Raw genomic sequence first — 23,501 nt, 5'->3', positions numbered from 1 at the left:
CTATTTGCCACTAGGATATCTTCCCTGTGGAGACTGGGAGACCACATGAAGTTTCGACTTGTGTACTACTGCGAAAAATAATTCACACTGCTCTCGCTGAGTATAATTACATAATGTTTTAATACAGTGTGCAATTGTCTTCCTACTCCAAGGAAATCAATGTCATACAAATGAAATTACTCTCGACCGTATCAAAGGCTTTACAGGAGTTCTGCCGAAGAAAGAAAAAACTGTCGTCTGCGCGCTGCTAACTCTTCTGATAACGTCATTCGTTTGGTTCTCGCGAGCCTTGCTACGTCATGGAGTAAAGGAGGAAGTAAACAAAACGACATGAAAGGTACCGATAAGAATTATAGCTCCGTAATCTTATACTACCTAGTTTCCCCCAATATATTATGAGTTGAATACATTTGTCTGTATACCATCACGGTAAGCGATTTCTATTAATATCGTTGAATAGATATTACCTGCTAAAACTACCGCTGTAAGACCCCTACATTAATGAATAAACGATTAGTGGCTAGTTCAGAGAAGGGACATGTCGCTAACGCCAACTAGCCTTTCATCCTTTACACCATCTCACTAGCTAGAATGATGCATGCTTTGAGCATGAACGAGTGTTCAGTGAGTATGTGTCTTTTCCCTTGTGTTGTTTCATGATAACGAAAGTTTAGCTAATTATGTACTTATTAGTTAATAGCATTTTGGACGAATTGTTTAACTGATTGTTTCGCTAACGTCCCAGTAAACGCAAGCAAAACGTCTGAATTAAGTCTGCTGAGCAACCCGGAACATTTGTTACCAGTGAAGGGACTGTTTAGTACTATGTCAGTGTAACTAATGGGGACGAAACACTTCTCTCGAACGTACTCTATAAGGTGTTGTTTTGATTTTTGAATCTTGTCTCAGACAAATGCAATTTTCACAGGTGCCCCTCAACCAGTGTCATGTCACAGCACGAAGCTCCAAACCCAGGTCCATGGGCCTTGTCAGAGCTTCTGGGACAAAGGAGACTTCTTGGTTTTGGGATGTTCCTGGGCTGGATGATACTTTTTCACTTATTGGTGAATGTGTGGCTTCTTTGTCTGTTCACAAGTCTGCTGGTGGTATTGGGTGGTTGGTTAGGCTCTCAGGCTGTCCTGGACTCTAAAAGCGTTGTTCACCTGGAACGTTTTGTACGACTAGAGAGGATCCCTCCCTCAGCAGAGAGTGAACAACAACTGGACCATGAGATCCACAATACAGTTTGCAAGATCATTAGAGACTTTGTGTCCTCATGGTACAGCACTGTGTCATCAGAACGTGAGTTTGAGATTGAAGTTCAAAATGCCATGGTTTCTATGGCAATGGAGTTGAAAGTCAGGGCAAGGAGAATAGATAGGAAACGTTTAACCCAGAGAGTGTTGAATCTGTGTGGATGCCACCTTCATAGTTATTTAAAGGCAAAGGAACTTATGGTAGAGTTGGAAAAACAAGGCTGTGATGAGAACACAAATGGGAGCCTTTGGAAAGTATATAGTAAATCGTGCACACCTCACCCAGCTCTCAAAAGCTCTGCCGCGGAGATCAATTATGCCAGAGCCATTGTTGATTTACTTTTGCACGTCCTTGTCCCTGTGCCTCACCTTGAAACCAGGACAGGAAGGTTTGTGGTGGGAGAGCTAATCACGTGCAATGTCCTTTTGCCACTCATTTCTAAGCTGTCTGACCCTGATTGGTTGAACATGTTGATTGTTGATTCCTTCACAAAGTCCAGTGAGCCAGCCTCAAAGGCAATAGCACCAGTGGAAACTCCACCCCCTGCACCACCACCCTTACCACTACCACCACAACTGGTAGTATGTCAGGAAGAGACCCAACGGAATCTTGAAATCCCCTCTTCTCTACCTTTAAAAGTCAAGCCTGACAAACCAGTTGGAACGGAGGGTCTGACTCCTGAATTGGCTGCTTATGATGTGATTGATGCCACAGAACTGTATTGCCCACCGAATGTGGAGGAGGAGCCAAAACAGACCAAACCATTTACCATACCAAATCCAGGTTGCATCTCAAGAGACTATCTCAGACCCGGCAAGTCCAATCCATTCTACCAAGAAACTGACTCTGACTTGGACTCTCCTCTGATTGATTTTAAGAAGAGCTCAATGGAATCTCTGGTTCTCATAGGTTCAGAGGAGGTTCTGACAGGCAGACTTACAGAATGTCCAACTCCAACAGATAGTGTTTTGGACCTGGAAGATGAGGTCCCAGGCTATTCCAACCTAACAGGAGCGTCTTGTCCAAAGCTACCGGTCTCAGAGCAGCAATACCAGACCGATGTCATTGCAGACACGCCTGCGCTGATAGAGGAACCATCATCAAGCCTCAGTAGTATCAGTGAACCCGACAGGGTAAACACAAATGCAGAAAAAGAGATGATGGGTGTGGAACAGTCTGGGCCCGGAAACCCCAATGAACTGTCTGTGACAACTCCCCTTCAGACGTCTTCGCCTACCGCAGGGGTGATGTCACTGTCCAGTTTCAACTTTGAGCCCCTCAACAGCCCAGAAGGCCCAGTTATCATTCAGAACCTCCGCATCACAGGAACCATTACAGCTAAGGAGCACAGGGGCACAGGCTCACATCCCTACACTCTCTACACAGTCAAAGTGAGTTCCCTTCAGATCTTAATCTACAAAATGGCAAGCTAAAAGCTGCCTCACAAATTGTTGAAAATCATGACTTGTTTAATAGCTATTATTCTACAGTACTCTTAACATGAGTTTCACATTGTCTGCTGGTGACAGCAGAGTGCAAAGTTGTTATTGAGCACAGTGCAAAGTGACAAAGAAAATCTTTTTTAGCATTTATTTTGTTGTTCTCTTGTAGATGTTCTTGTGTTCCTTTTTTTTTTGTATTTGGGTGTTAACGGATGCAGTCATTTTGCAGTATGAAACAGCTGTAGACTCAGACAACCCTGGATCCTTGCAACCGGTCGCTTATCACATGGTCAATCGACGATACAGTGAATTCCTCAACCTACAGACTCGTTTGGAGGAGAAACCAGAATTGCGAAAAATACTTAAAAGTAAGATTATAACACAGTAGCAGTAAGGGAATGACTTTTTCTCGTGTTTCACTGTTTTTAGTTACATGTAGTCATGACTTTCTCATGCCATTTTGCCACATTTAGATGTTAAAGGACCAAAGAAAATTTTCCCTGACCTTCCATTTGGGAACATGGATAGTGACAAAGTTGAGGCCAGGAAAAGTTTACTGGAGACATTCCTCAAGGTGAGTTGCCTAAGTTAATAATAAATACTTTCTTCAAAAACTTCTAATGCCACTGGAATATTATGGGATGGGATGGGAGTGGTTTACAGAGTACATCAGTGCACCACAGTATGTTTCATTTCTTTTTTTTTCCCTAAGCATTTGTTCTTTGTCCCATACCCAAGAGATTTTCAGGAAAGGCTCACTTGCCTTACTGCTGTAGGTGATTTACAAGAAGTGGAACATATTTGTGCTTATCTACATACCCAGACCACTCTGTATTTGGTAGTTGTACATTTTCACATCACCAATCCATGATTTCACTTCTGCAGAAATAGGTTTTGGTTGTTAGCAGCACCTATTCCAGGGCAAATATTTACCTTAAATGCATCAGAGAAGCATCGGTTTGCAGTGACAGTCACAAACTATCATACCCTTCTTTCTCAAGCATCTGTTCAGTTCTTTGTAATCTCTTGGTCACCCACAAAAAAACAAAAAAAACACACATGGGGGTGGGCTAAGGACAGATAAGCATGTATATGTGCCAAGTATATGGTATCACTCACACAGCAAACTGAAAGTATTTCAGTTTCTCATAGAACCTATGTGAAACTCGATGACATTGGCTGTCTTTTGTGGTTAACCAGTTTCGCTTAAAATGTGCTTTGAGTTTTTACCATCTGTTACCGTGCCAAATATGGTATGCTTCTACAGCGTGTTTTCACTTGTCTGGATAAGGGCCAAGTCTTCACAGGCCAATCCAATGTATGCAGTATTTCAGACAGAGGATGAAATTATGTTTGAATGAATCTCGCTATTACGGCGACCAACTCCTCATTGTTATTAGGAGTGTCTGCACATATGACATGTTAAGCCAAATCATATACTGTTAAAATAGCATATTTTATGTGTGTGTGTATATATATATATATATATAAAATTATGTGTAATTTGCCTACTTTTTGTGTCTCAGCAACTCTGTGCCATACCTGAAACTGCCAACAGCGAAGAAATGCAAGAGTTCCTCGCTCTGAATACCGACGCGAGAATCGCGTTTGTGAAGAAGCCATTCATTGTGTCACGCATAGACAAGGTGACCCAATCTCACTCCAGTAGATACACAGGTGCATCATGCTTATGTCACATGGCTTTTTCTCGATGAGTGGAGGCCTGCCTGTAATCTTGTGATCTATGGATTGTCAGATTGTGGTGAATGCTATAGTAGACACACTGAAGACAGCCTTCCCTCGCTCAGAGCCACAGAGCCCCACTGATGACATGGACACTGAGCCTGATGGGAAAGCCACATGTGATAAGAAATCCAAGTGAGTTTATATATGCTAAATGGTTTATGGCAAAGTGATAACATATGAAAACAAATGGTAAATATATTGCAACAGTGAGGATTTGCTTCCGTTTCTCCTTTTTTCAGATCCAGAATGAGATTCTCGAGCAAAATAGCCCCTGCTCTTAATGTTTCAGACATGAAACCCAAGGTGTTGTACTGCTTCGATGAGGGAAGCACTGTAAGTGTATTTTAAACTTAAAAAAATTCTGAAGATAAGGGACTGAAGTTATATTCATTTCTGATTTACAGTGTTGCTTTAAAAATTGTCTTCAGGTCTGTACTTTTTTTGTTTGACTGGCAAAATAACATAAGAGATCTAATGTGTTGTCAGTGATGTGAGATATTTGAAGAGTTCCCAATTTTGCCACATGACAAAACTATTGAATAGGTCAAATAGAACTGTGTTGAAAATCAGAATGACATAAACCAAAGAGTGGTCCATCAGGAAAGAAAAGCAACGGGAGCCAACCAAAACACACAGCCGAAGATAGATAGACAGACACTTAAAAAGGATAATAGTGCAATGTAGTGTAATTAAAACCCTATGGGACAAACTAATATATAGAAACGTACTGGAGAAACATAAACCCCTAAGGAACTTGTATGGTCTGTTGAGCTGTTTGGAGAGAGCCAGTGGAAGCGTCCAGCCATCTCTTGGGAGTCACTGGGTCCGGCTTTTACTGTACATGGTCACATTACGGTTAAGGAATACAAAACCATTTTAGCTGCCACATGTTACTTATGATACTAACATGCTTTCCTGCAGACAGTAGTATATTCCAGAATGACAGCGACATTATACTTCTTAGTAAACAGATTCAAGAGCTGTGTCAGGAACACCAGGACCAGGTCAAACATCTTCCATGTTCTCCTCAGTCAAACTGAGCATCATTATATCTTTATGGAATGATCTAGAATTTACAATGCAGTACAGGGCAGACTTCCATCTTTTCCATTCCTCAGAGAACTGAAGACTCTCATTCTGATTTAGTATCCCACCACTGTGAATTCAAAATATGTATACGTTTGCCTCAATGTTAATTGAACCCTTTCTATGGACAAAGGTCAGCCCAACTCAGAATTAGTTAATAAATATTCATATTTTGTCGTATTTGTTTCAAAAAAAAATTTGGGGTTTCGAGCCAATGGAGTAATCTCTTCTGTCCGGTCTCGTCCTTTTTTTTTAAAAAGGTTTTTAACGGCCTCTCAATGAGTGGGCTTGAGAACTTTATTGCAGAGCAGGAGCGTCTTACAAGTAGGACAGCAGTGCGGGATGCCAGTGGGGAGAGAGAGGGGATTCTGTCATCCAGAGCAGAGCTGGAGACCTGCGGATGTCCAAGAAATGATCCACTCACCCAAAACTCAAGTAAGTGTGTGTGTGCAGTAATCAGTGGTGAGAAGAAGACTAAGGTGGTAGTGCATGACTATGTCAAAAGGGGCGGAGGTCTGGAGGAAGCTGCTGTTTAATGACTGTGTGCATATGTATGTACATTTGGATGAGTACACTGATTGTATTGCCATCAAGGTCAACTGCAGTTTTATTACCCGTGTAGTTATCTCATATTTGGTCTGGATTGGACTGATCTAAAATGAGTTTCTGTACTAAATTCTTAAGAGGGCTGTAGTCCATTGAAATGCTAAGAATAATTTCTTTGTTGGATATTCTCTGGCTCGCACACAGAGCTCACAGAGCCCCTTGGCTGACCAGTGACATCAGGTCTGTCTTGCTAATGTAATACAGTTCATTCAGTGTAAAGGGAATTGGTATTACAGATATGAGCATGTTGTGATTTGAGCAATTTTGACATCTAGAAAAGTTTCTCTTCACTCAGTGTTGAGAAAGTATTTGAAAAGCGTGACTTGGTTTTTTCAGGACGAAAGCAAAACTGAAAAAATGGGAATTAGGGTAATTCGTTCAATGGATTGCAAAACTGATAAATCAATTGCATTTGGAAACCAAAAGAGTGTGTACGTGCATCAGAAGGGAGACAGTTCCTCGTATTTTGGTTTATCACAGACTGCTTGCGTGACATGTATTGTTCTGGTGACCAAGATTAATCTTAGATTCACCTCATCAACAAAAACTCAGACAGTACTGGGATTTCCACCTGAAAATGAAAACACATCAGATAAGACTCATCATGAATATTTTATCAGCATCTCTGAACTTGTTTTAGAAACAGGTGTGGTATGGGTCATGAATACAATATACCGCTTTAAACCTGTCAAACCATCTAAGAACTTTGTCCGTTTATATTGTTCTTTTTGTTTTATCCTTTCTCCTTTGAATAAATGACACATATATACATGGGTAATATCAGTCGGTTTTGATGGAATAAATACAAGAGCAGAGATAAGGCTTCAAATGACCTGGACTCAGCATCTGCACATCATGTGTTTGAAGTAAACACTCATCGTTAGAGTGGATTAGTCATATTTTTGTTGTAGATTTGCCATGGCATTCCAGTGGCGTTTTTTTAGAACACTTAGGTATAAACAGCACAGCTAAAACTTAAGTGCAATGGATTTATAGTGACTCTAGAGGGCAGCGTTTAACAACATTTTTACAGGCTCGCAGGTTCGTTCCATATGTAATCAATCATCTTTGGAACTTCAGACCATTTGATTTTAATCAAAATTTAGTGAAATACTGACCCATGAGAGGCGTATAGTTAGGCAGTGATTTGTGAATTTAGATAATCCAGTCATGAGTCAAATGTGGTCAAAATTACCACCGCCATATTTACTTCCCTATTTTACACAGACAGATGCTTGTGACTTAAAAAACTAATACGCTAATTAGAGGAGCTGAAGGATTTGACTGATTTCTTGTTAAGACATAAAATATGCTCATGAAATCATTGATATTTTAATGTCAAAATGTGAAAAAACATCATTTGTTTTTTTGAAAAAATCATTTGCTTCTTTCATTTTTCACATAATGGTATCTCAGACTGGGGTATACAGTTTTCTGAAAAGTATTTTTCTGTTGAACATCATTTGAAACCCAGCATCTAAACTTCCATGCTGCATGAATGCTAAAATGATATTGATATAATGATTATTTTATCTGCATAAAGAATGACATTTGAAATTAATTTTAACATTCTAAAATTCACTTTTAATATTTGTATGCAAACCCTCCTCACAAAGCCTCCGTGAATGAACATAGTTTAGAAATGGTTCATGCAAAAGACTTGTTCTTTTTGAAAGCAAAACACAATCACTAATAGCAGCTACATCAGACCCTTTCACTTCAATGAGTAATTCAAAAGTTTGCTGTGACTTCATTGTCTAAACATATTGGTGTGCACTGTCCCAAGGCTCCCCTCACACATAAACAATGAAAACAAGCTCAGTGACACAAACCGCAAAAGTTAAGTCTTGTTTAGTAATGAAGGTGATATTTCCCATGTTTCAAACTCCCAGCGTGCACTTGTGTGTCTCTGTATATCTGTCTGATGGTGTTTGGCCTGAGTGTAACTGTGTTTGTTGTGACAGTGACAGAGATGGTGCTGGCCGACACTGTCCTGGATATCTTGTGTCTGCTGATGAAGGATCAGTGGGGCTGGTTGTGCACAGAGAACATCCAGAAAAGCATCAGACTTCTATTCGGAACCCTTATTGACAGGTATGTATATGTGTGCATAAACACGTGTGTGTGTGTGTGTGTGTGTGTATATGCAACTCTATTTCCTCTTTTTATGATTTTTTATGTAACATTATGAATTTTGCTCTTAAAGTGTTGGGTTTAAACAAAACAGGGAAGGACAAAAAGCATGCAGAAAGGGTCAAGCATATGATTAAGTTAAAAGGTATTTCACAGGTGAATCATTAATCCCCTATAAATGAGTTCAGTGATTATACAGCTTGGATTTACCAATAAATGCAAGAAGCTGAAATTAAAACCCTATGGTATTCCTAATACGTGGCACCACATGTACATAAAATAAGCTGTATTAGTGCCCGAAGAACAGCTAGCACAAAAAAAAAGAGAAATCAACACCATCATTAAAAATAATAGGGTAAACATTCTCCATAAATACACTATTATTATTGTTTCATATAAAGAATTATTGTCTTGGCTGAGACTAGATACGTATAATGCCAGAAGATCACACAAACATCTAATGATCCGAACATTTTTAGGCAGGATTCATAGCAATTTGATAACGTTTTGGACTATGTCATCAGAGAGGTCAAACGTGCATGTGAATGTCATGAATTCGCTTTGATGAAGAAATTCTGAAGTCTTTTCATTTAAAGAAAAAAAAAAAAAAATCTTCCATTGTGCTTTTGGTTTAGTCTTTATAATACCTCCATAAATAAATTCAGACAGTTGTTATTTGCATGTTTAACAAGGGATTTTAAAAGTTGTTCCACTATATTCAGAGATAGTTGATTTTCTGTTTTGGTTCAGAGGGATAGTTCTGTGGGAATAATGACACAGTAGACCATTATGCTGCTTTAGACATTGCTGATAAGTCCACAGAGCCATAAACTGTTTGTTTTATTGGGAATTTGCGTCAGCATACGTCTAGCGTTAGAGTGGTTGTATGACATACTGGCACTGCATTCACGCTTCAACCAATCAGCCAAAACGTCTCTCAAGTCTCTAGCGCTATTCACCAATAGACTTATGTCATCGGCACTGGTCTATTTAGGAGAGCATGCAATTTTAGTCTAGGTTATATTCATCGCAATCAACCAATCAAGTGAAATTTTTAGTCTAATAGTTTGATGGCTCTTGAAAGCGTTCTGCAGAAATAGCCGGCTTATTATACTGTAGATTCTGTTATAATTTGCTATAAAACCGTTTTACAGAGTGTAGCAAGAAATTAGACTTGTATGATTTAATGTGACACACATGTGGTAAAACACTAGGGGGATTTGGGCCACAGAGACCTGATCCATGCCAGTCGTCTGAGAGCATTTGCCTGGAGACAGGTTCTAGCCTTTGTCAGAGACAGCGGTGTAAGTCTGTGTGGTGAATCTGGCTGGGCCTTGGGTCTCATAAACAGGCCTCTGGGCTTTGGCACAATGTTACAGAGTGGAAAGTGGGGCAAGGTTTGACGAAACACTCGCCTTTAGAGTAACATTTGGGGAACGAAAGAAACCACCGAGTGCCAGATATTATGAATGAATCATATATGAACCCCTTTTATGTATAGCAAGCGATTGTAGAAAATCTCTAGACTTTGCTGTTTTCAGTGTTGAAATGTTTCAAAAGAACCAGGTTTAGAAGGCTGCAGTTCAGTATCTTAACTGACATTTGCGCATCCCTCAAAATGCAATCGTAAACTGACAACCATGAGTCTTTTGAATTCACAGATTTCATGATTTGGAAATGGATGGTCCTTTAAAAGTCCTTGCAGTGCAAATGTTGGTTCACCTTCGGGTGATGACTAGTTGTAATGTTAAATAAATTCAGTTGCCTTTAAGTTTGGCTGGCAGTTCGAAGCCAGGTCCTGTGTCAAATTGTCTACATGCAAGTGGAATTGACAGTTTTTATGTAAGGACCAGTGGAAGTGAAAAGTGTCAAAACTTTGTCAGCTGGGTCACATTAAAACATGCTGTCTGCACTTGTGCAGCACAACTAAATTGTGTCGTCAGAGAGATGTATGATCTGTCTCCCAATCCTTATAAATAAGATTGAAAACGTTAAGTCCGGATTAACGGCAGAGCCTACAGCTGGTGTGTGCAGTGAGATATGTGGGATTCTTTAGATAGCCACCTGTTTAGAAGAGGAATTTTTAATCATCCAAAGCCAATTTTGAATCCTCAAACATTCTCCAACGGTTCTAATAACTATGGAAAAGTTCCTCCGGTGCGCAAGCGCCTAATTACTTCAACCAAAGCTGAAGGAAACTTGATTCACACTCTTGGCCTTTTTTGTAATTGAAGGTGGCTACCCATGTGTAGCCACGTCATCTCAGGAGCGGTTTACACTTTCAGTTCAGTGTTTTGTAATAGCGATCTCACTGTTCACACTGTAGTTAGTTATCCTCAAAGAGCTCAGTCTAACACAGAGCAATGCATAACTGACTTTGAGTGACGATCCTCTCAGAGGAGTGAAAACTCACAGTTGTATTTTATTCCGTAGTGTATCCCTCATCTCCCTGCACCTGCTGTGCACTGACATGATTGTGTTTATTTTTGGACAGTAATATTATTATGATCATAAAAAATGACTGAAGCTGTCGGTGTCAAAGACGGCTTGATGAAGGAAATGAAGAGTGTGGGCTTTAAAGCTTTCAACAACACCCCTCCACCCCCCCAAAACTGTACCTTATTTACCTCAGAGTTAATAGCTCTCCTGGGACGGCCACCGAGGCAAAGCAGTCTGCTTCGGTTTCAGCCGCAGTGAAAAACATTCTGTTTTTCTGTAATTGAAAGAGTTTTTTTTCCGCTGCTCAATTCAGCAATGACCATGTCTGCGGAGAGTACAGATGTAGCCTGAAGTCACTTTTGTAATTCCGAAGACGTAAGAGGGTGGCCAGTAAAGCACACAGGTTTAGAATCAGGTGGTATACGCGAAGGATACACGTTTTAATGGAGTGAGATCGTATCTGTGTTTCTGTATCACTCTTTTTCTCTTTAGGTTCAGGATTTTGGTTTATAGTTATATTCATAATTTGCTCATTTAAAATCTCAAATCTGCGGTCATCTAAGACACAGAAACAGACGCGCGGTGTGATGTTTAGGTACGAGAAATGGCTCATTTGTTTCCTGTGGCACGTTCAGGTGGTGGTTGAGATCCGTTAACAGCGACGAAAACTGTGGATACACAAGTTTCATTAATGTCCTTTCAAACAAAATTGCTTGCACTGGCTCCCTGTCTTACTCTTAAACTGCCATTCAGGAGTTGATGATAAGATGTATTTTTCTTTCCATGGAGAGAGCGCCTGGTCTAGCAGAGCTCATCATTAGAAAATTGCAATAAATGGCAGATTTTGTGCCTTCTCCAGGCACGTCATTGTGAAATAACCTATGCTTTCCACTGACACGAGAGTTTTCAGCTGTTCGTCTTGATATACTGGCCCCAAAATAGATGTCCCTCAACTGTGAACCTGACAGAGATATTTTCATAGCCTGGAGATATTGGGACTCAGCATGCCACACGCAGTTGAATTATGAGAGTATCTCCCATTTGTGGAAGAACAGCATTGTAAAAGCCTGTAGGAAGCCCCGTATCTCTATAAGTAGGTTTTGTTCAGAGTCCATAGCAACTGCGGTGGGTCACTGGTTTACAGTAAATTGGGTTTCGCAAGCTTCTAGGAAACTCTTGTGTAACACACTCAGTACAAACAATACAGGGGGTGTTGCATTCTGAACAGTGGGAGCTAACAGTGCCTTCTACATGCATATATTGATGTTATGTTAAATTTTGATGCGTAGAGCAGCACTTTGGAAGAGACAACTTCTCCCAACCATGTCCTAAGTCAGCTAAATTGGACCTCAGTGGTTCAGTGGAAAACGTCTGGACAGCTCGACCACAAATGTCAGAGTTGTGACAGACTTCTCCACCAGACTCCTGAGTGTGCTTACTCTAGGGTAAATCCCTTTCATCACTTTAGGTGTTTGGTAGATTCTATATCTGTGAATCAGGAACCCACTGCATCAAATTCATTTCCAGGGAGTATCAAATACATCCGGCAGTGCTTGTGGTTAACTCGGTTAGCTCGCTGAAGTCCATAACCCCAGACAGTTCACGACCGGTAACATGAGCTGTGTTGGTAACATAAAACCGACTTGTGATAAACACGCTTGTCATTAACAGTCACTGATATGAAGCCGTCAAGCCAGTGCCCTTCCTCTGACTTAAGTTTTTTTTTTTTTGTTTTTTTTTTTCCAGCCCTCGTCTGGATTAAGAGATTCATTAGCCGCTCTTAAATGAAGGGCATAGCTATATTCTGACATCTAGTTCTAGAGACGTGCAGGGTAATTTTGATTGGGACTTGCAAAGTCTCTCTGACCAGAAATGGTAATGTTCAGCCAAAAGTTAAGTATAAACATTTGTGTCATATCTTCCTCTTGTTGTAGGAAAGTGTACAAGTTTGTTGTGCACATAATGACTTGCAGTTATTTGGAATAAAAAGTCTTTGCCAAATAATTTATCTTTCACACTGTAGAAGGAACATTCAGGAGTGATACCGTGGCTGGCTTTTTTTTGTGTTTAACACGCTGCTGTGTTTATAGTTTGTTCTTCCTTTCTGAAGTACAAACATTTAGAAGTAAATTATTGGTTGAAATGATGACATTTTCTGGCTTTTATGGTAATGATCAGGCCTTGTTTGTCTAAAAATCAACACAGGTCTACATTTGCACCGCTCTCTACCACTCACACTCTTACTGTTATTGATTTGTGATTGCATTTCTGGTATCACAGCACAGCTGCACAAAGGGGGTAAAGTGGGTTAACTAAGTGTCCGCGGCCACTCTGGCACCAAGCAGACTGGCCTCTCCCAGTTCTCCCAGATGACTATAAATGTAAGTGCTGGAAAGTCAACTGAATGTTTAACGGTATGATGGGCGCGCCTTACAAACCTCCATGAGAGTGGCAGTACGATTAGGACACCAGACACTGTTTTCCAGAATGATCTAAAATGAGAAGAGCCTACTGAGGAGAAGATCATGCTTCGCTTAAGTAGAAATACAACCCATGTACTGATGCTTTTTTTAATCATTATTATCATAATTATTATTATTGTTATTATTATTATTATTATTATTTCATCAGTATTGAATGGACCTGAAGAATTTGATAATAACACCTTAATTCAGTTGAGAATACATACTTGGTCCACAGTCCATAGTTTCCACATCCGAAGGGGCTGTGTTAAGAAAAGCTCAATAGCACTCGTCGCAGGTTATTTTTAACATAGAGTGTACGGAGATGGAATGTGAACAATGGAAGAACAGGCTGACTCACCCCAGTTATCTGGGATCTTAGGACACTGTGAGAGAATAACTTTATTTGGGGATGCCGCCCAGAGTCTAATCTCTAATAATCAGGCTGGTTCCAGGAACTATGGAGATCAGCTTAGACTTGTTTGTGTCTCTCTCTCTCTCTCTCTCTCTCTCTCTCTCTCTCTCTCACTGGAGCCAGCTGATGTGGGAGGGTGTTTAGGACAAACCTCAATTTCTGTCTACACTGCTGTTGCTCACAGGAAGGGTGGATTTCATTCTTTCGCTGAATAGCAGTATTGCGATTCTGATTTGTAAACACCATCCTCTGACACTATAGACATGGCACGTAAAATCATAAAAGACAGACCTTGAATTCAGCAGTATTTGTTACATAAAATATCACAAAGATTGAAGAGGATGAAGGGTTTGTGAAACCACATGGTGGCAGCAAACGCTGAAGAACGCAAACAACTGAAATCCAGACGTTATGAAAGAAATGTGAAAAGGTTATCTTGAGAGAACTGGATCATTTTCATATGCACTCAGTTGTACTCTGATACTTACTAATACTGGTCTATGTTTAGTTCACATTCACTGTTGCTGTATTTCCCACTAAACAATTTCAAGTGTTAGCATAAATTGCTTAATATTTTTAATGTCTGGTATGACAGAGTGCAATACTGAACCTGCTTTAACAGAGTGTGGTGTTTAGCTCTTCAGTGATGGCTGTGGTAATGCAAAATGACCAGAATTATCTCCCACAAATCTTTCGTCAGTCAGTGCTGATACACACACACACACACACACACACACACACAATGCTCTTGTTACTCTTATTATCTTTATTACTGTCCCACTGCCTTATCTGAAAAGAGGACCCATACCATTGCCCCCCTGATCCTTTGTATAGATGAGCTTAGCCCCACGTAGAGTTGAAGTCATTACATTTATTGGGTTTGCAGATTCTAGCTCTGCTGTGCCATTGTCTGCCACTCCAGCCACTTTGAGCAGCTGCTTGACATGTAATTACTGTGGACCAGAGCAGGAATGAAACAGCAGGTTTCTGGCCAGTGTGAACACAGCTCGACGCTTTCTCCCACATCGCCCTGACCCGCCAGAAATGAAAAAGGGCGTCTGAGGAATTGTGAGGAGGCGTCCCCCGCTGTCTCTGTGTCCTTCAGATGTTCTAGACTTTGAGACAATGGTCTCGGTTATTACCAGGTCAGATTCTAAGAGTCCTCTCACCCGCATCTCTTCGGCGGCCAGGCTTACAGTCATGCTCAGTTGGCCCGCTTGGCCCTTCCTGAGTGTGAACCCAGACAGTAAATAAGTCTTGGCTGTAGTCAGGCACAGTCTTTTTGTTCTCGTTGTGAATATCTCAAGAGACTGTTGATGTCTCTCATTGCTTGTAGAAATTCTTCAGAAAATTCAGGTGCTTTGATTATTTCATTGATTTTTTTTTTTTTTTTGGTGTGTTTGTTTTTTTTTTTGCTGGGCTCTACACAGGCATCTTCTAAGGAACACTTGGCTGCATGAGGCAAGAAAAAATTTAAACAGAGACTTGGCTCTTGTAAAATTAAATTGAGGTTGTTACAAAAGTTTGTGGTGTATTTTCCCTAAATGAAGTTGACATCAGGCGAAATCTCCCATCTCTTTTTTTTTCTGAACAAAAAAAAAAAGGCCCCACGTTATTCTTTTATTTACAAATTGAATTTGTCAAGTTTCGTGATTTTATAATGGAAACACTTTGTAAGTCATATCGAAGCAGCGCTCAGGTCCTGTCCTTTTAGGGTGTGTCCTCAAAGTTGTCATCCATCTTATTTAGCTATGAATTTCTTTCCTTTCCTCATAGGCGTTCCTCTTCTAATGTTATCCAACGCATCACAACGCTGAAATAATTTACAGAACTGTATCTGTACCTAACTCCAGAATAAGGAGTACATTTTGTATATACAAGATGCTGCGAATAGAATGTCATTTAACAAGGGTGTCAAAGGTTTTGATAGTATATTAGCCAAAGGATGGCGTGCAGCTGTAAACGTAATCTGTGTTATTGTAAGGATGAATCTGATTTGCAACAATTACTTCCAGCTGATAGCCTCCCGAATGTTTGTAGATCCAAGTCCTAAAGCTGGAATCACTGTAGCACTCATCAGCAACCAACAGCAGGTCAATCCGAAGGTACTTCAGCTTCTAGCACAGACTGTCATAATGAGCCCTGTTAAGCTCTCAGTAAATATATGTGTTTGTTTTCCTTCAATCTCAGTTACATCAAAGTTCTTTTGTTAAAAACAGAGGAGTCTATAACAAGATCCGTTTGAACCTTATTCTGGACCTCTAATTAAACTGTTGAAGAGAAATGTGTTCTTGTATTAAAATGTCTCCTTCATGTTGACAGAGATGGATTAATCTGAAGTAAACCAGTTAAGCTGGGTTTGGGAGAGCTGTCTGTTTCAATCCAATGTTCCAGTGGGTTTGAAACAGCTTGTTAACATGCAATGATTTGTTTAAAGGCTGGCTCAGAAACCAGACCACTGAGAATTTGATTATTCTCTAAAATAAATAGATGCAATTCAGCTTTTGGCTGCCCAGACAGGTCAACATATTCCATTTAGTAAGAAGAGGAGCGCTGAGCTAGTTTCATTTTAGCTTGAATTTAGACAAGGATCCCTGAAAAAGAGTAACTTACGGGCACCTGCACTGAACCATCAATCTTTTTCCTTTATATGGCATTTTTACACCCTCAGTTAGTTTTCTCTTTTGTGTTTACTTGACTGTTGCAAGTTGTTGTTGTTTTTTTTTTAAAGGAAAAAGTATGTTTACCTGAATGAGGTTAGATATTTGGAAATGAAGTGTTGAGATCAGTACAGCATACTGTAAATATTAAATATTTAGAAGATTCGTTGATGCTGAATGCTTAGGTAATCAGTATTCCAGTATTAAAATGATGTGAAATCTGTTTTTCACATAGTTTTAAGAGTTCTTTTAAGAGATACAACCTGATTAAATATTTGTTATTTTTATACTTATTTTTTTCGACAGAACTCTTGATTTAAGTTACAGTAATCAACAAAATGACTTAATGACTTTAAGTGGATGACATCTCTCTGTCATGCTGCCAGACAGACACAAAGTCAAGAAGCAATAATACTGGTACGAATTTTAACGAAATCTCTGGAGAGATACTGTTCTAAAATACGTATCCTTCAACATGCCAAAATTGAACGCTGATGTTTGTGAGGAGGATATAATGTAATTTTAACTCTGAATACGAGAAGGCCTCAGATAACGTTTTAGCACTAAGATACTTCAAAACTGAATCCATTTATTTGACAGTGAGCCCACAGTTTGAAAAATGTAAATTGTCATAGTGGTAATGTCACTCAGCACTCTCCTCTGCTGTCTAGAGTGGGACGGGTGCTCAAACCGTAATATAAATCTACCCATTAACTAATTAGAAATAGTGGAAAAAGTTGAATCATGTCAGCGTAAGACCTGACATTTTGAATTATTTTCGATATTCATCTTTGTTCGTGGCATGACAGTTAATGACTTGAATGTCTTTTTGACTTTCTGTGACTGCATTTCAGTTCCAGTAACCACCCAACTGTGTGCTCTGGCAGTCTCATCTTTTCCAAGCGAATTTCAGACTCCCGTTAGGCTGGTTTCCAGATGAAATATACTTATCATATTTGTGTTTTTGGAGTGTCAGAAAAAATCAAGGCCCTTATTAACATTTGAAATGTTCAAAATTGGGTTCAATGATCCCACAGTAGCTCTTTTTGTTGCCCCGCTCCCTTCACGCTGAGAAATGTATTCCCTGCTAATATCGCATGGCTTTCGCAAAGGTTGACGCCGTCAAAACTGGCTGCATTTTACAAGCTGCTGCACCGGAATGAGAGGGATGAAATGAGCTAGTGGTGATTGCAAAGAGGTTCTGTTCCATCACTTCATGTAAATATTTCAACATTTGCTTCTTTAAAGGGTACTGGCAGGTCTAGCGTAACGCTTTGCTTTGGATCTATTAGCATTCCTTGGCAGTTTTTAGCCCTCTTCGGGGCTAACTGAATGTACAAAAAAAAAAAAAACATTTATGAAAGTCTGATGACTGACAAGATTTCAGGGTAACCCTGCGATTTAAGCCCAAAGCTTAATGAATTGATTGATATCAGACACACAAAAGTAATAGGCATGGTAACAGTAATACATTCCAATACATTTCAAATACACCAGCAAGAACTTCACACAAGGCACACCCTGATGTTTACACACACCTCCCTTTCTAATCGACTACTGTAAGACATGCTCCAATGCATCTTAACTATTTAATATTTTGACTTGCAAACAAATGTTCCTGGTGGGACCAAAAAAAAAAAAATATCCAAATAAAAGCTCAGTTTATGATGTGAGCCCCAGATTGCTGAAACATGAGCTCTAACTTCAGTTGAAGCTCACTGGGAAAGACATCACAGTTTATGGAAGTGTTTGAGAACCTGCAGGAGCACCTCCGTAACCATGAAATAGTGCAGAGTTGGGTTTACAGACCTCTCCCCAATGACTTGTAGGAGAAGCTGAAGTTAAAGCTGCCTCCTTCAAGCATAAAACACAGCTCTGTGTATGCCTGTACTGACTCTCTCAGGACACACACACATACACAGAGAGAGAGAGAGAGAGAGAGAGAGAGCAGTATTTTGGAGAGAGCTGGATTTGGGGAAAACAGATTTCATCTAAATATCAAGATGACTGTGTGTGGTTGCTTTTTTTTTTGTGGTTATGCATACACGACTAACATGTTAATATGTTAAGCTCTTAGGCTTTCTCTGTTGAATGGTGTGTGGTGTGGCACCGACACTTATTATTGTCAGAATACAGTGATATTTGCCAAAATAAACCAGTAACTGAGGAAAAAGATGGAGTTGTACTGGTAGACCAGTGTGCTGGTCAGTGGAGAAGCTGCACAAGAGGTGAGATCAGTTGTTTTCTCAGATGGCAATGGTATTTGAGTGCCTTCTGGGATTACACAAGGGCTGATAACTCGATTGAATGGATCGCAAATAAGCATTTCATAACTGATTCTTAGACCATCAAAGTGTAACTTTTCTGTCTATCTCAAACTGCTGGCTCCTTTAGAGGATGTTCCTGCTGCTGACATCTCCATCCAGGCCTGATCCTCACACCCTGTTTGTGTAGAATTTATATGATCATCATGGCTTATAGATGTCAGAAGGCCAGCACTCAAAGACTGTCCCTAATAAAATGTTCCACGCAGGATTAATAGTAAAGCTGGAAAAGATCTCAGTGAGAAACCTTTCCAGACCATTTCTGATTTTCTAAAAAAAAAAAAAAAAATCAGCTATGAGTGAAAATACAGACCTGCTCTATTAAATAATTGAATTAAAGCATTCCAAATTTGCCACAAACTTTTGCAAACATTTGGCCTGGAAAAGATATTCTTTCAGTTTTTTTTAATCCTTTATGTAATAGCATCTGCTATGTGTTATTCCGTTGTTTAATGGTACCAACAAGACAAAATCCAATTTAATTTTGTAGAATGTTTTGTCTTGCAAAGGCATGATTTGAAAGCAAATATTACATAGGACCGTCATCTGAGGGTCAACATTTATTCTTTTCCACAAGGTATATGTTTGGCGAATGCTTTTACAGTGAACAGAACATTTGAGTAGGTTATGCCATGTGTTTAGTCTTAGTTACCTTTGGAATTACATTAGTTATGGTGTGTTTCCGTCCTGCTGTAATAATTAATTAACTGAGCCAAAGTAGAATCCAGCTGCTTGCATTGCTGTTCAGGATATTGACTCACCATCATATATATGTGATGATGTACCAGTGTAATGTCCATTCTGGAAAACAGGAAAAAGCCATAACCTTGTGTTGTCTAAGAGTCCATGTTCTGTCTCATGCCATGAAAGCGCTTACGGCTTAACAGCAATGCACGTACACACAAAGCATTTTGTTTTGGCCTTCTTGTCACCCAGTCACGTATAGCTGGATGATACAAGATATCTATGACCTCAAAACATTCAGCAGGTTTGCAACAGTGCTGTTAACTTTTACAAAAAATGTTTCGCGTATGTTGCTTTTCACTTTCCTGTACTTTTATGTATTTTCCCACTGTTTGTCTTAATTCCAGTTCTAAGTGTTAGTTACATAAAGGTTAGAACAAAACATCCAGACAATTAGATCAATAATGGACAGGGGTAAACCTACCTTTCAGATGAAAATACTTCTTGCTTTGATTGACAGTCAGGGAGATGGCTCAGGAGGTTGAGTCTAGAGGACACAAGCTCTAAATCTATCATCAGATGCTTTTTGGAACTGTTGCCATAAAAAAGCGTCTTTCAAGGCCGTTCAACAAAGATTGGCATCTTCAAGTTGCTGAACGACACATAACCGGGTGTGTTTATGGGTGTGTTTGATGAATGAAAAATTGGTGGTCAGATAAGGGCTGCATCAAAGAACATCCTGTTCTGTTCATCCTATTCTTTTTTTTTTTTAAATGACTCTTGCCAGAAAGCCTCTTTGGCTTAGTTTATGTTTTTAACAAGACTCAGATACTTATGGTGTGTCTTATCCTGTCTTCTGTCTCCATTGCAATAAATCACCTCACATATATCAAAATTTAGAGAACAGGTATATATTAAGGGTTGCACAGAGTACTCGAGCATTCGAGTTCATGAACAGTTACATCAATTGTCGAATTTCTATATTAACATCGAATACTCATTAATTGCGTGATGCTAGATCTCACATGCACTCAGTTTCCAGATAGAGCTCTTGGTAAACAAGAGGAAGGATAGCGACAGCAGAAAAGGGTAAATCAGTTGTTGTGAAGTTCTTTGATAAAACAGAAAATGGCTCTCACATAGCCTGCAAATTATGCAAGATGGCTTTGAAATATTATAACAATACTAGTTCGATGCTGCATCATTTTAACAACAAACATTCAAACTACCTCAAGGATGGCTCTAACATCAAGTCTGTCATATAATAGACTAGACTACTACACTTACGCAGCTAAACAAATTAATGTTGTTAACAAACAGATGCAAGCAAATATGACTAATTTTTTAATCGGTTAGGCTGACTAATGATGACCAGGTTTCACCAAATTTACAAAAAAAACCCTGCCGCTATATCTTACCACAATAAGAACTCTCAGTGAAAAAACCCACTTTGTGGACTGAACTGTCTATCTTGGGCTACTGTAGAATGTTGGTAACAATAACGTTAAAATATCATCGGTACCATCCATGCTTCACCACTGCATCAGGTAAGACCAAGTCTTATCTTCATATCATATCATTAATTTTATGTGCTGAGACCAACCCCATCATTTCTCAGGAAAGGAGTACTCAAGTTGTAAAATTATGCACTCGTGCAATGTAATATTTGGATACAATCTGGAGCTGTGTTACTGTCAAAAATAAATGGCCCAGTATATACAGTACATACACACACACACACACACACACACACACACACACACACACACACACACCTACACACACAAGTATATGTGTGTGTGTGTGTGTGTGTGTAAAAATATATATAGTTTTGCTCTGTATCTTTGCATGGGAACAGAATAATATTTAACCTTTGAAATGAATTCTACAGTAAACTTTAAGATTTGTGTGCCCAGTGACAGGCGGTCCCAGAGCTGGAGTGTCCTCTCGTTACAGTGACACCTGGCATTGAACCAGCTCGTGAAATGGAGGACACATTGTTTCCAAGTCAAGGTTTCTAACACACTGTGTGTGCTGTGCCCTGTAGGTGGCTGGAGGTGGGCTTGGCAAACCTTACGAGTATGCAGTACTGGGTTTTCTATCTACGGGTAGTGCAGGAGGCCATTTGGCCTGGGGGCAATCTGCCAACTCATCCAAGACCTGAGCGCAGCCAGCAGCTGAAAGAAGAGACCAAGCAACAGTGTTTACAGTGTCTGATGAAACTGCTTCCAGGTTGGTAGATAGACTCTTCCATGCACACACATCTCATGCACACACATATATGCTGTCCAGTCATATTCATTACATTCATTAAATACTTAGGCTATTTCCCCTTCGTTGTCATTACATAAGATGATCACATACTGTTCTCACAACACATGTGGACATTGTTCTGTACATACACTGCTGTGCCTTCCCTTAACACAAGAACACATCATACACCTTCACATCACGTCTTCAGGGTCTCCCAGCAACGGAAGGATGAGACAATCCATTCCACAGCTAGCAGCTCAGCAACGTGACACAATTCCTAAATAACATGCATGCATTGTCCAAATACAAGCCCTGTTTTGCAGGAAATACCCCCCCGTCACATTTTTTTTTAAATGAAACTTAATTATTTAGTCTTCCCAGAGGCATGTTGCTATATATCGGCTGTGATACGCTGCATTGGCTGTATTGATGTGTGTTTACAGATCTTGTCACTGATGTGTTGGGCTCGGAGAAATACAGAAACTCTTGGCAGATTGTGTTGGAGTCTCTACAGGACCCCTCTGTAAACAGGTTAGTTTGATTACACACACACACACACTTGCACGCACACACACTGACTGTAAAATTTATTTGTACCATATTTGTAAATATAGTACACTGATTTTAACACATCCTCCTGTATTTGATTGTAATGAAAAAGGTTACTTTGATGTTTTTGGGAGAGCCATTGTTAATCTGACTTGTGGCTGTGATTGTGTACAGACATCTTGTGTACAGTATCTGGGATCTGCTGCTTGAGTTCCTCGTTCCGGAAGTGTCTGATGAAGACTTTCAAAAAACCCTGCTACAGAGCCTATCAAAAAACGCAGAGAAGCTACCACCATAGTAGCTCTTGGGAACACACATACACACACACACACACACACACACACACACGCAAATGTTTCTACGTGCACAGCTGTTTAATGCACTTAAACAGTGGAAAGGTATGGTCAAATGAATTAGACAGAACTGTGACCCCTCGTTGAGATTTGAGTTTTGGATGCAAGCACCTCTTGGGTCTGAGTCCAATTTGGATGTTTTTTTGAGGTCTCAAACATAATACACATACAAGCCAACTTTGATTAGCAGGCACCTGTTTTGTGTTTATCAAAACACAAATCCCCCACGTACCGGATCTGAATTTAGTGGAGACTTGTTTGCTTAATCCCTTATCCACCTTGTTCCTGTTTCAGCTTTGAGTAAACTCATCTCAGATGGGCTTGACACAAGCGTAACCGCTCTTTGGTTTATCACAGACAATAGTGTACATGGTGCAACTTAATGTTGGCAGACAGAGACGAGTAATTGAGGAATTTGTCACCATTTCCTTGCCATTTGTTTTGTGTGTCATGATTTGGGTTTTTTTTGTGAGTGTTTTGTTTTGTTTTGTTTTTGGGATACTGTGCTGCCTTTCCATCTGAAAACCTGTAGTTTAATGACCACTGCCTTTTAAAGTGCTTGATTATGATGGCTGGTTATGCATTCCTTGCAGTAATCCTAATTACTCCGTGACTGTCTTAAGTCTGTCTCCTGTTGGGCACACAGGTGATAGCATGTGTTCTTAGTTATTCAGTTGGCATGTTTATTTTTTACTTTCTTTTTTTGATGTTACATTATTAGGCCTATTTTATGTACACATTCTATAATTGAGAAAGAATCCTCTTTAAAAACAGTGTCTCACACAGTCGCCAAGAGACCCTTGAAAAAGACCAGTCGTCTTAATTCTGATTGTCTTAATATGCTGTTGAAGACAGCTCTCTCTTAAAACGTTGTGGAGATGTCCTGAATCTGTCCCCCCTACACTAATTCCAATCTGATTTCTGTGAATTCAATTATGCACCTTTAATTATACTTGTTATACTTTGTGTAGTTATGTTTTATTCATTTAATACTGTGTATTTATTGATTTGTTTGTTTATTTATTTGTCATTTGTTTAAATGTAAATAGTGAAGTAAATCATCTTGTCCACAGTGACATAAAAATATAGTAA

The 23,501-nt window shown here is 39.6% G+C and overlaps 1 protein-coding gene across 1 annotated transcript; it reads left to right on the top strand.

The window, feature by feature from the left end:
* The first annotated feature begins 947 nt into the window (after positions 1 to 947).
* On the top strand, positions 948 to 22,806 carry snx19b (sorting nexin 19b). Its single transcript, XM_030776823.1, has 11 exons — positions 948 to 2,648; positions 2,929 to 3,067; positions 3,173 to 3,273; positions 4,226 to 4,345; positions 4,456 to 4,577; positions 4,685 to 4,778; positions 5,792 to 5,966; positions 8,102 to 8,231; positions 21,302 to 21,486; positions 21,951 to 22,038; positions 22,231 to 22,806. The coding sequence occupies exons 1-11, from the start codon at positions 948 to 950 to the stop codon at positions 22,352 to 22,354; spliced, it is 2,979 nt and encodes a 992-aa protein (XP_030632683.1). The 3' UTR covers positions 22,355 to 22,806.
* The last annotated feature ends 695 nt before the right edge of the window (positions 22,807 to 23,501 follow it).

The sequence above is a fragment of the Chanos chanos genome, chromosome 6, assembly GCF_902362185.1.
Source record: "Chanos chanos chromosome 6, fChaCha1.1, whole genome shotgun sequence".
NCBI classification, from domain to species: domain Eukaryota; kingdom Metazoa; phylum Chordata; class Actinopteri; order Gonorynchiformes; family Chanidae; genus Chanos; species Chanos chanos.
Note: the sequence above shows the minus strand (reverse complement) of the source record. Positions and strands in the feature narration are given on the sequence as shown.